This window comes from Falco naumanni, chromosome 11 (assembly GCF_017639655.2).
Source record: "Falco naumanni isolate bFalNau1 chromosome 11, bFalNau1.pat, whole genome shotgun sequence".
Lineage (NCBI taxonomy): Eukaryota > Metazoa > Chordata > Aves > Falconiformes > Falconidae > Falco > Falco naumanni.
This window is the reverse complement of record NC_054064.1, coordinates 1,353,096-1,366,574: the sequence shown is the minus strand read 5'-3', so window position 1 is coordinate 1,366,574 and position 13,479 is coordinate 1,353,096. Positions and strand designations below refer to the sequence as shown.

General features: G+C 43.9%; 1 protein-coding gene across 3 annotated transcripts in view; it reads right to left on the bottom strand.

The window, feature by feature from the left end:
* The window catches only part of DENND1B (DENN domain containing 1B), a 168,206-nt gene extending 156,842 nt beyond the window's left edge, over positions 1–11,364 (bottom strand). For 2 of the 3 annotated variants that reach the window (XM_040610332.1, XM_040610334.1), the window contains exons 1-2: positions 11,051–11,364; positions 8,273–8,337 (exon numbers count right to left, since the gene is read on the bottom strand). In XM_040610332.1, the coding sequence (XP_040466266.1) occupies positions 8,273–8,337; positions 11,051–11,067 (82 nt within the window). In that variant the 5' untranslated portion in view covers positions 11,068–11,364. The remainder of the gene's footprint in view (positions 1–8,272; positions 8,338–11,050) is intronic. The other variant, XM_040610333.1, reaches the window with a different exon arrangement.
* Positions 11,365–13,479: the final 2,115 nt, after the last annotated feature.

The following is a 13,479-nucleotide window of genomic DNA, read 5'->3' as shown; positions in this document are numbered from 1 at the left end:
CTTTGTAGTCCTGATCATGCTTTGTTTTATTTACAAATAGAAATATCTATGCCAATAGTTATACGTTAAGCACATGCATCTACACGTATCTACATCCCCAGATAGTACCACCAATGGCAAAGGTAAAAGAATTAAAAGAGATTGTTTCTGTGAACCAGACAGGAAACCCTACACTTCAGCCTCTTCAAGTCAGTGCTAGAGAGAACTGTCTCACAGCTTTGCAAAAAGCATTTAAAACTTTGAAAGTTTAACCAGTTTTTCAAAGCTTTTTAAGCAGATTTTAAATCTTCTGCACATGAAAGACAAGCCATTAAACTATATATGAAGAGCTAGCAGTGTAACATACCTCCTTAAAGTACGAGAAACCTCTCTGTATGATGGACTGCTCAGTGTGTGGGAGGGCAGAAACATGCTGACATTAGCTTAGAAAAATACGCAAACTCTTAACACTTTTGAATGCAAGCAATTTAAAAGATCACAAACTATCCCCCAGGCAGCCATCTCAAATAGTTAAGGACTAAAACGAAACTAAATTTAAAATTGAAAAAAGCACAGGAACGTCAACTTTCATACTGATTGACTACATTACTGTTTTCAGCTTACACTTAGTTGTATTAGTACTAGTACGCTCATTCTACTGAATTTTATACAAAATTCTTTTTACAGCATGTTAATATTTGTATTACTTAACTCATCAAGTTTTTCCCTTTTCATTTCACTGCCCAAAACCCAGTCACACTGCTGAACATGGCATATGGCATCACATGAAAAAATGACACAGTCAGGCAAATGCCTGCAGGGGAATAACTGCTCTCTACCAGCATTGATACCACAGCACCTGCCCCCACATTACTACAGCTGGAATCTCTGGAGTAGAGCAGAGCCTGCCGCTCCTGCCAGGACCGTCCTCTGGCTGCTGGGGAGTAGGGTCATCCCTCCCCAATGAGGTTTTTTCTCCCCAGTGAAGAATGCAGGGGAGATAGGAGAAAGGGCTTCCTTGACCTATTTCTCCAGCAGCTCTCACCCTTCCCCCTCCTACACACACATATCTGCACCCACCTCCAAATTACACATACATCCAAGAATCTCAGTAGGTTGGTGGAAAAAAAACACAACTGTAGGAAACGAGGCACTGAAATGCAGCATTTTCCTCCACATTTTTGCATCTGTGCAGAGAAGCTGAAAGCTGGAGTGACTACCCTCCATTTATCAGCCTCTGGAGAATGAAAAATAAAAGGTAAGAAATGTCAAAATGTCAATCTTTGTCTTAGATGCAAAACCGCAGTTGCTGTAATTGTTTTTGTTGTTCATAATTCTCCAACACCCACTCTTTGCTAATGACAGTCCAAACACAGAGAAGACATAGTTCATACCCTGAGGACCTTTCCAATTAAATGAAAGAAATTTGAATATAATGAAAACATCAATTTAGATACAACTAGAAGGTTTTAAGTTACACAAAATATTATAATTTATGAAGGACTTATGCTTGGTGCTTGTACATGAGAGCTTCAGTCAAATTCTGGCTTAGACTCCTTGGTTTTGCCCAACCAGTCAAACTCTGGCTTATATTCCTTTGTTTTGCCCAAAAGGACAAAAGTGATGCACAATCACAGGCACTACCTGCTTTTGCCCTCAAAACATTTACATAATCCTCAACAAAGGACTGTGAGATACTCCACTCCTAATCAATCGATAATCTTGTAGAGAAACCAGGCTAGATTAAATGTCCACTTCCAGCTTTTTAGGTACAATCATTTGAAAATTCCAACAGAAAAAAAACAAGAAACGGTTACAGGGAAGTAGCACTAATCTAAATAATAATATATGAGTTAATGAGTTGGGGTGGAGGTGTATTGAAAGAAATCTTCATTTTTATATACAAAAACTGCATCTAAGACTACAATCAGATAGCCCATGTTCTGAAATGGCATTGTACAAACTGAAAAAGCATCTTTAACTTTTTATTGGTGTAAAATAAATTCTAATATGGTAACACGATATTTGAGACTACAAATCTGCCAATAAATATAAGACTTACAAGAAAGTTCATCTAGTTCATAGCAATATATAGTTGCTCTCCATACTCATCTGAAGAACACAGTGTACTTTCAAAAGTTAGAGAAACCTAATTTTCTGTAGGCCAGTACTTACTTAGCATCCTTCCAATTAAAACCAAGAGTGAAAAAGGTTGGCAGTACATAAAGGTTATATCAAAAGTTTTAATTACTCTTTAAAAAAAAAATCCTGCAGACTTCATGTATTACAACAATAGAATTATCTTTTTAATCATGTTCAAGTGATGCTCTGCAAAAAAATGTACAGCAGAGGAAAAGTTATCTGATCAGCACATTACACCCACAGGCTCAGAATCTGTGGTTAATAAACAGCTCTCTACAGTAAATCTAAAAAAAAAAGAGAGAGAGAGAGAGAAGAAAAAATAGTGCTTGCTCTGGCCACAATTCTGAAAGCAGCTTTGGAAGATGTTTAATCAAAACTTTACCAAAGCTAGACAGGTTACCCATGGACACAACTACCAACTGCATTAAACTTCTTCAGAATTGGGACCTTCCTGGAACTTAGTATCTTATACCTGTATTTTATTAGTACCTTATATATATAAGGTAACTTATAGCTGTATCTTATTAGTACCTTACAGACCACAATCAAACTGCATACAAAGAATTTTGCATTTCTGGACTAATTCCTGAATTTCATTCATATAGCTCTTAACTCTACCAACACACAATTAAAATGGTTTTCATGGCTTTTCCTTGAAAATTTAATGAAAAGAAGACCCTTAAAAGAAAAACAATTTAGAGATAATGCATCACTAAGGTTTATTATCCTTCTGGCATAGGGAAGATAAACTACAGAAGATATTCACACAATTCAACACAACCTATTAAACACCTTCTCTGAAAAGCATGTATCTAGATCTAGAGCTCTAGACTTCCCAGCATTTAAAGAGGCAACAGAGACAAAGCAATCAAATTCCAAGCCTTGCTCAAGCAATTACTCTTTGCTTGAACAGAAAATTAACTGCTATTTCAAAAACTTGAGCTGTCAGGACCAAAGCATTCCTAGACCCAAACTATGACATTCAGTGGTTGCATTTCCTGGATCTACCTGCACACTCCATGGAGCCTTTTTGTTGCTTTTCATATGTGGTATAACTTTAAAAAAAAAAAAAAAAAAAAAAAAAAAGTGAGGTGTAGCAAACAGCACTCTTCACCACACAAACAGAAACCAATCTGAGTCATCTTCTTCTTGGGAAACTGTGGACAGAAACGCTGAAGACCTCATCTTCGCAGAAGTTGTTGCACATTGCCTTTCTACTGCTAGCTGCTATATTTGCGTTGCCTTTTGTGTCTGGACTCTCCAATCCAATTTTAATAAAATCAATATAGGATGTACAGTTTAAAGTTGGTAATTTAACTGATTCTGTATCTTTGCACATTTAACCAAAATCTAAAGTTCAGACAAATATGTGTATATGCACATACTGTATATGTTTTGTATGCATAAATAATATGCACTCTTCATGAAGATTACACTGGCACTAATATTTTCGACATGTTCAGAAACATCAACTTTCCAGAAATTCCATTTACTTTCATGATGGAAGGACCTAGACAGAAAAAAGAAAAAGGGGCGGGGGAGGAGGGGAAAAGCTGCAGATTGCTTTGGTTAACCAATTTCTAGGCTCAGGCAGATCTTACAGTGCCAGGTCACTATAACTTTCAGGAGACAAGTTGCCAGGAGAACAGTAAAGTCGCCCCAAGTGCAGCTGTTGTACAATCTGGAACCAACAGCTTCATATAAAACTATGGACTCAGGACAACTGCAACACTGCATTACTCCTGATACCTCCAAAGGGTGACTCAGTCCAAAGGGCAAAAAACTTGCATCTTTTTACCCTAAAGCTGAAGAGCAATACTTGCCCTTGAAATAACACAATAGTGTTGATAGTATCTGTTATCAAGTTGCCCTCTGGGTCTCTAAGTGAAAATTTTACGCAGAAGGTCAACTGATGATGTCAAGATGTGTGCCTATTTTGACATTTCATTTGTTTGCTTGTTCATTAAGGAGTAACACAGGAAAGAATTATGAAAATCTGCAACTGCCTGGGAGACAATGTAAAACCTTTTGCTATAAGGTGCTACTGATACTGCAGGCCAAATTCACACAAATACTGGTCTGCCAGAATAGCTAAGCACTCATCTCGCAGTCACTCAGAAAACTCCGGTGAACAGAATTTAATTAATCCCAATGTTTTGTGAGAATCAAGTTATGAATTTTCCCAATAAAAAGTCTGTCACGCTGAATTACTATGTTTCAACATACCATGTTAATTGATGCTTACCATCTTGACTGTGCTGCAAAGGGCTGGAAGTTGTGACTTGGGCTACGATCTGAATTGGGTCCTAAAGGTTTTCTCCTCTTTGGAATACATGCCTCAACTGTCCAAATAAGTACAGCTGAAATGCAGCTTTCAAGGTAGTCTTAGGTAGAATATGATATCAAAAGCATCATTTACTCTGAAAATATAGTAAGCAATATATTCTAAATAGTTGAGGGAATCATAGCCTGTTTAGTTCTAAGAGTAGGCATTAACCCCCTCTAATAAATTGAAGGGGGAGGGGGTGGTGTAGCAGAACCCGAGTGACGAATAAAAAAAGCTTGTCAGCAACAGTAAAAAATAGAGTGCTCACTTATAAGACTATTTATGTAAAAAGTACCCTTTTTTTCTCTCCTGCCCTGAAAATGAGAAAAACGTTGGCAGATCACTATTCTAGCAACATTATTGTGCACACCTGCAGTTTAAGAGAGAAAGAGCAGCCCAAAAGGATTGTCTACTCCATCAAGAACACCATATTGAGAAATAAATATTCAAGTATGCAAGTTACTCTTAAAATCACAAAAAACAGGTATCCAATGGGAAAACAAAATTTTGATCCAGCTCTAACTAAAGACTTGCTAGCACAACTAAGCCTGTAACCAATTCAGGAGTTACTACCGCACATGAAGTGATAAATTCATAATAACCTACGTGAAACTTTGTAGGTGTTAATGCTGAATAGAAAACAACGTTGCAAATAATTAGTGGAATGACTTCAGAACAAATTTCATAATACATATAAACCTTGCTGCATTGCATGTATGTATGATCCTTTACAGCTGGAAGAGCCCTAGGACATTGTCTGATCCAAAATATTAACATTCCTTGAGAGCTATGCTGTAATTCAGCAGTTATCTAAAAACATTTTTCCAAAAGCATAATAATTTTAACAGCAAAATTTTTCATCATGTCACGCTACTCCAGGCATATAGCATCCTCGTAAAAACATCATCTTATTAATAGCTACACGTGCAGTAGGGCTACCTCAATTTTTATTTATTAGAATAGTTACACACTGGCACAGGGAAATTAAAATGCAGGAGAATGCACACTACAGCAAAGCTTGAAAAGAAAAAGCTTAAAGATACATGGGTGACATTAAGCTCTTTCTCCAAAGTCGGCTTCTCCTGCTGCTCACTCACACAGAGAGATCATAATTTTGTGGCTGTGATATTTCCACGGCAACACTGTGACAGTGATGTCACAAATTCAGCCCTGACATAGCTTCAGGATCAAGTACAAGGAGCAGATGGGATGCGAGGGAGAAAGCCCCCATTTAAACACAAATCTCTTTCATAAGAAAGAAAGAGGCATGAGCAAAGAAACAGGTGAATGGATCACGTTTTCAAGTATGATATATTCAAAAGATTATCCTAGCATGAAAATCTATTTAAAGGCAAGACCTACAATACAGGGTAACTGTCAAATTTGTTAGGCTTTATAATAAACCAACCTTTAAAGCTCCCTGTTTCGCATGACAAGCCTTGTGCTCCACTTCTAAAGTGGCGGTGAGGACAATACACTTTTGTCCCTTGTGAACTTCCTTTAAATAACTTTAACATTCAGATATATTAATTTGATACATCACTGTGCTCATAATACCATATGTAAATATGATGTCAAGCCCTCACTGGAGTGAGTTTGTTATCTGAATTAGACATAATATGAAAGAAATTAAAATTAATCCCAGATGGGTCACCAAGTACAGCAGGATGGTAACTCGAACATTCAGCCAGCACAATCTGATTATTAAAAGGGGACTGTACTTTTGTGCTGATCTACGGACTCATGCATGAATCAATACAACCTCCAGGCCAGCTGAAACACCCCTAAATCCCTCACTGGCCACACACTGCAGACTCCATCGCTACCAGTATCAGAACTCCTTTCTGCCTTTGGCTGCCCCATGGACAAACAGCAACTGAGCCCATGAGGGATACCGATAGCAAGAAGTGGAATGGAAGAGGGTGCACCCACAACAGTCACACATACTGTCTCTACATTAACTCAAGTCACAGTTCAAGTAGATACAGAGATTTCTTGAAGACACCACTCTCCACAGAGAACAACAGATGAACAACATGAAACGCCCAGTGAGCAGGGCAGGGGAAGTGCCTATGACCAGCACCGAGGTGCAGGCAATCATGCACAGAGCTGCAGGTACAGAGAAGCAATTTCTTACAGCAGCAGAGGCAGAAAGATGCAAAATCACAAGTCAAAAGGGACATAAAAGGAATTTAAAGGATATAGATCCATGTTCTGATCACAGAAGAAAAAACCTCACACTTTTCAGGATTTCAAGATGAAGACCTAAAAGGATTATCAACAGCCTAGCTCTTGGGAGGTAAAGAAGAAAGGGAATAAAGTCTGCAGGCTGAAGCTTGGCCTGGGCTGGGATGTGAACAGGCCCCCAGGAAGGGCTGTCAGGTGGAGGCAGAGACTAAATGCACAACGCAAGGAGGAACAGATCAGGAGTCAAGTAGCTAAGTGGGGTTCACAGACATCATCTATGAAATTACTATGGTAAAAATTACAAACAAGAGAACAGAGTAAAATGTGCCATGATGCAAATCACAATGATCAGAGTTACGAAAGCTCATCTGATCGATTCCCCCAACCATCACCGTACCAGCAACAAATCAAAAAAGCAGGCAATGAACTGAAGGATGCTGGCTGGTCACAAAAAAAGTGAAAATACCCAGACTGAACCAGGACCAAGATGTCATTCCACAACTAAATAGCGACCTTATGAAGAGGAGGAGAAAAGGAAAAAAAAATAAAAATCTGATGAACCTGAGACATCAATAATGGATAATATATAATACAACAGGCACAGAAAAGTCTGTTGGGATTGTCAGGAGAAGACCTAAAGAAATACAATTGTTTAGTTTCAACAAAAATGTTTTGGTAAACATATTAGGCACATACCCCTGACATCACTAACAGAAATGTTAGCCAAAATCTAAAAAAAGGAATACTCTGGGGCTATAAACTTCTATAGGCTTCTAACTTGTCAGAGTAGTAAACTCTGGAAACAGCACCTATTAGCACAGCAGGATAAGAAATATACTCAATTTTAAGATATAGTTTAATGGTTTTACAGTCGTGATTAAGACACAGCTGTCACAGACATGACTACAATGCAACCCCAACAAGATGACTTCTCTCCCTGTGTTTTTAGAAGGCCAACAACCTCAGGTGAGAACATGAACTGAGTTTCCCCAATGGACTTTCTAGGGGGGCATTTTAAATTCAGCACTGGAAACCTCATTCTCTTTTTACCAAGAGGAAAAAAGCCTCTCTCGAATAACTCTTGCGCTACCACATGTCTTTTACCATGTTTTTAAAGAGACATGAAACTGATGGGTAGTACAAGCTCAAGACAGCACCCATTGCTGTTTATATCATGTATCAAACCAAAGCAGCTGCCAAACATGAGCTAGAAAGAAGGTCTCTTCCTGTTGTTCAGAAAGTAACTTACTTTCTCCCTATCACGCTCATCAAAATTAACATTCCACTGGTAGAAACAGAAGTCAATTGTTCTCCTAAAATGAAATCTTACACAAAATCAACATTCTAAGACTTAAGAATTGTAGAAGATGCATTTCAAGTCCAAGCTTTGCAAGCAACTCTCTCAGAACAAAAATATTTTTACAATAGCCAAATGAAAAAATAACAAAAAAAAACCCCTGACAACTATGAATTAACACAATAGATTTTAAAAGGCAATAAAATAACCATAGTGGCTTTTAATACAATCCCAATCCAACAGCAATTAAAAGCATAAGATGACATTAGATCAGGATGCCAACTATTTTTCTTTCCACTTCTCATTTCTACAAATAAATACCAATAGGCACAGAATATTACCTTTGTTTTCAGATGCTTGGCATTTTACTTTCAGTACCAAATCAAAGGTACGTTCTGGATTTTCCCTAGAAGAAGCAAACACAATTGATTAATCAAATATATATGTTTGTTTCTACCATGTTCTCTCTTTTCCATTCTATTTGTACAGAATAAAATTAAAATAAAGTTTTATTAAATTAACATTAGAAACCAGATTAGTTCTAAAGAAGAACCAAAAAGTCACATTTCTCTGTACAGCCTTAAAGAAAGAATAAGGAAGATAAACAAGCTAAACACTGTCACTGCCCTATGCATCAAATAGCTTTTAAGTCACACCATCATATCACGCCTAACAGCTGGAAAAAAGCGCTACTAAAATGCTTATCAACCAATCTGAAACATATTAATGGAGTCATGGGTAGCCTTTTCTAAAGCTACATTTTATTTCTACTTAATAGAAATAGCCCATCATTAGACATCCATTTTAACTCCACAAATCTAGCCACTACCCTTTAAATGCATAGGATTATCACCATAAGGCTGAGAATCACTTAGCTTCCTCGTTCACAAGATATTGATCGTCATCTTTGACTTTGAAGGCTGAATCTCGGGCATGATTCAGTGAGTGAGAAAACATTAATGCAATTAACTAAGGACAGACGCAATCCCCAGCCAGCCAGGAAGATGGAGCCTCCGTATCTGCAGCAGCCATCACCGTCAGCTCTGGTGAGGGCCAATGCCTCTCCCACCTGCCCAGTAACTACACACCCCCTAACAGTGAACTGCATACGCTAACAGCAATCAACACACAACCTAATCCCAAACTAAATATTTATTAAAACAGCCCTGAATGCCATTACGATACCACCCACCTCTCTCTGCCTACCAAGCTCACCGCTATTTATATTAAAAACAAGCGGCATAACCGCGCCTATATCAATTATCTGTTCAACCACATCAAAGGCTCACACTTGAAATCCCTTCTTGGGTAACACTCCCACTGAAGTCAGCTGGAGTTTTAGGCAAATAAAAAAATCCAACACTTGGTTCCAGGTTTCTAGAATGCTTTAAATAAAGCATGTAAGCAAATTAACACACAGTTGATTCTTTAAAGAAAGTTTTGAATGAAATCCAAAGGCTGAGCTGGGGAAAATTTCAGCTGTCATGAATTAATTGATTCAGTACATGCTTTCACTGACCTCAGCACATCATCAACTGAGATATACAATTATAGTCTAATTCAGGTTATGAAGACACAGCCCACCCGTATCACAATCTTTCCTAGCATCTTATTTTAAAGCATTTAGTTGGGAAAATCCTGTATCTATTGATCCTGTGTGTAGGAGATCAAATTCGCTCCGAGTTGCAACAGCCTAAATCCAGGATATTAGAGATTTACTCTGACATTAAAGTCCGTCCATTCTTCCTCTGGCTGGTGAGCGGGTTCAGAATGAAACTGATAACGCTTGGCTCCACCGAGCCACCTCTAGATGAGCCACTGACAAAAATCCTTCCTTTAAAAGAAGCGACATCTCCCCACGACACCAGTCCAGCTCAGACGCTAAGTTTATGCTCTCAGGCCACCTTTGCTTCGGCCCGTCCTCTGCTTCCCAACCAGGCCACGCAGCGCTGGGGTTTTAGCGTGAATCGGTTCAAGCATCACAAACACCGAATAAGTGCTTCTAGCTCAACTCTTGGCCGAGTTACTCTCGTGAAATGAGCTCTTTGAAATACCACTGCCTTCCGTCTTTCACCATACCACTCTAAATCTGCTTTTGCAGAAAAATGCTTCTAAGTTTACTCTTCACATCCCACTACGCTTAGAAGTGTCAAAAATGTGTAAAACTAATCTGAGAATTGTCAGACTGTCTCCCGTTTCCTTTACAGCTACCCGGTGGCAGCCTGCCTCTTCACCCGGTATTTACACGGGGATTTTTGTCAATTCCTGCCACCGCTGTTTGACCTCTCGGCAGCTTCCCACCTCAGCAGGACCAGGCGGCCGCTCCGGGTGGGTCCGTGCTTCCCAACACCTAAAACTCTCTTTGGCACCTGCCATGCCATAACGGCAAAAGGAAGGTCTGTAACTACCGGAGCGGTTAATGCCACCAGCCTCAGCCCCCGCGGCTGCCGCAGGGTCCCTGCGCGGGCGGCGCGGCCCGGGCCTGGCGGGGCGCTGGCGGCCGGGCCGGGGCGCCGGGCCGGGGGCGGCCGGGCCAGGGGCGGCCGGGGAGCGACAGGCCACCGCCGCACGAGCCCCGTTCACCGGCACGGCCCGCCCGGGCCGGCCCCGCTCCCCGGCCGCGCTGCCCCGGCCCGGCGAGGCCGGCGGGCCGCAGGACCGCCCTCCTGCTGCAGCTGCGGGCGGGCGCTGCAGGGCCGGCGCTGCGGCGGCGAGAGGCGGGGGGCGGCCGGCCCCGCGGCCACCTCCTCCCCGCTGCGGGCCGGGCGGGGGGCGCCGCCGCCGCTGTGCGCGCCCCTCTCCCCCCGCGCCCCGGCCCGGCGCGCAGCGCCCGCTCCCGGCCCGCCGCCCGCCGCGCTGCCTGTCAGTCACTCAGCGGCCGCGGCGCGCCCGGCCCCTCGCACGCTCCCGCCGGGTGGGCTCCCCCGCCTCCCCTCCCTCCTCCCCTCCCTCGCCGCCGCCCGGCGGGCCCGGCAGGCCGGGGCTGCTGCGAGGCCTACTCGCTGCCCGCCCGCCGCCGAGCTGGGCTGGGCTCGGCCCGGCCCGCCTGACAGCCCCGCCGCGGCCCCCGCCCCGCCCGCGCCGGCCCCGCCGCGGCCCGTCGCCGCCCCCCCACTCACTTGAACCTGCTGTCCATGGTCACATCGCGGGCCCCCGGCGGCTGCTCCAGCGCCCCTCGGGGACAAGCGCCCCGCCCGGCAAGGGCGAGGGGGCAGCGCCGGCCCCTCTGCCTCGGGCGGCGGGGGCGGCTCAGCGCCGCGGCGGTGGGCGCCGGCCCATGGCTGCTCCGCTCCCCCGGCTCGGGCCGCGACTGCAGCGGAGCGGCGGCACCGCCTCCTCCCCCCGTCTCTCAGTTCCTGTTGCGGTCGCTCCGGCACCTTCTGGGAACCAGGAAGCTCCGCGGCGGCCCGGGGAGCCGCCGGGGCCGGTGTCACCTGAGCCCGGCGGGGGAGGGCCAGGGCCGAGCGGGCGGCGGCGGGGGGCGCGGGGCCTGCCCCGGGGCGCGGCGTGCGGGGCCTGCGCGGCGCGGCAGGTGCGCGGGGAGCCGGGTGCGCCCGGCCGGGCCGGGGCGGCGGCAGCCCCTCGCCGGGGTGGGCCCGGTCGGGGCGGAGGCCCCTCGGCCGTGTGTCGGGCAGCGCACTGGTACGGCCGCACCGGCGGCGGCCGCCTTGTCCCTCACGGACACCGTCACCTGCTGCCAAAGAGGCTCCTCAGATGGGTCTGGCAAGCGCGTTAATGTCAGCATCTTAACGTCCTTCGGACGTTCTCTATGTGCAGCAGGGAAGTGGAGCTTTCTGTGCTAAAGGTCATACATGTTAATTTAACCTGCAGTAATCTGCTTAGTTTTTATTTTTATCAAGTGCTAAACAGGCCTCCCAAACTGCTGGAGAGGCGGTGGGGGGGAAGGCGCCGGAGTAAACACACTGTCCCATAAACAGACATGAAAAGCTTCGTACCCTCGAGTGTTTCCAGCAAGGCTGGAGGGGAAGAAAAAGTAACACCATCCTTGAGAGGCTTCCAAGTCCCAGTCATCAGCGAGGCACCGAGCAGCCAAGTTCCCACCTACACCAAGCTTCCCTCACCAGTATAGTATCATCGCAATGAGAAAATGCATAAACTAGATTCTGCGGTACTGGGCCAAAGAAAACACGTCGTTCTTTTCGCTCTTACTCCAGAAACTAATCATCGTATCACCAGTTAAAAAGAAGAAAAAAATTCAAGCCAATTATATATGAAACACATAAAACAGCATTAGTACATTACTGAGGCCGAAAATTCAAATATTCAAAAGTCAGGAAATTACAGATACTAGCGTTTCCAAAGCAATATCGTTTTGGCTTCATTACACATCCTACACACCTCACAGAATATATATTAAATAATAATAAAATGTATAGATGTGCAGCGAAAATGACTGAATGTTGCAGCAGAAACCTTAGCTCTGGGATTTTCATGGTTTTCAAGTACTTACTTTCCCAGCCTTCATTTTACAATAATTCTTGGCTTGTTCTAACAGCCAGTATTTGCAGCTCCCACTGAAGTAAATGGAATTGTTTGGGGGTTTATATCCTTAATGCAGTTCATATAGCTCAGGGGGGGTTAGAAAAAATCGTCAAATGTGTATTTTCGTATACCATGCAAGGCCCTTGAAGCAGGCAGCTTTACCTTGCCCGCTGTTAAATTTAACTTCTCTGATAGGATCCATCTGAACCAAAGGGCCAAGAGAGAGGGGAGAAATGCCTGGCCCTGCTCCACCTGCGCAATGGGAAGAGCGAGGCAGGGACCCTCCTGCCGCAGCCCCAAGCTGCTCCGCTGCGGTGCCCGTGGCAGGCGGGCTGCATCCTGCACACAGGGGGGGTGCAGAACCAAAGGGGCTTCAGCAACTGAAGCTGGCTACAGAGAAAGCACCTGTGGGGAGGAGGGGACAGTCACAGTCTTTGTATGTCTGCCTCTCTGCCTCCCTTCCGCCCTTCACCTCTCCCCGTGTGCATACTGTAAAGCACACAGAATTTGAAAGTCTTTGCTGAAAAAAACAGCCAGTATTTTAGCAAGACTGAATGATTATCCAAATATTGAGGTGGTTGGTTTGTGGAAAAAATCCATTTGAAGTGTACCAGAAAGTGAAAAAAAATAATGCTGTGTTTCAGAATTTCAGTAAATCTTTGTTTTGGATTATACTAAATATTTAATAAGCCTACTGTGAGTTTGTTTCTCTCTTCTCTTAAGCTGCTGATGCTTGCCACTTTTACAGACAGAAGAGTAATCTGGCGGCCCACCAGGCTGATCTACTGGGCGATTCCAGTCGGTCTCTTGGCTTGGTGTCTGTCTTGGCAGATATGACCACCAGGTCCCTTGGAATTTATTTTATCATAATTGGAGAAAAAATAGGTAGGGTTTCTTTCCCAAAGTAAATACGTGCCTTGTCACTAGAGTATATTGACCGGATTAAACCTCTCCTGCCTGGAAGAACAGAAGGAGTAGAGAAAGTTCACATATAAAATAGAACGCATACAAGAGCAAACCCTGTTGAGATGAGACTCACATCTCT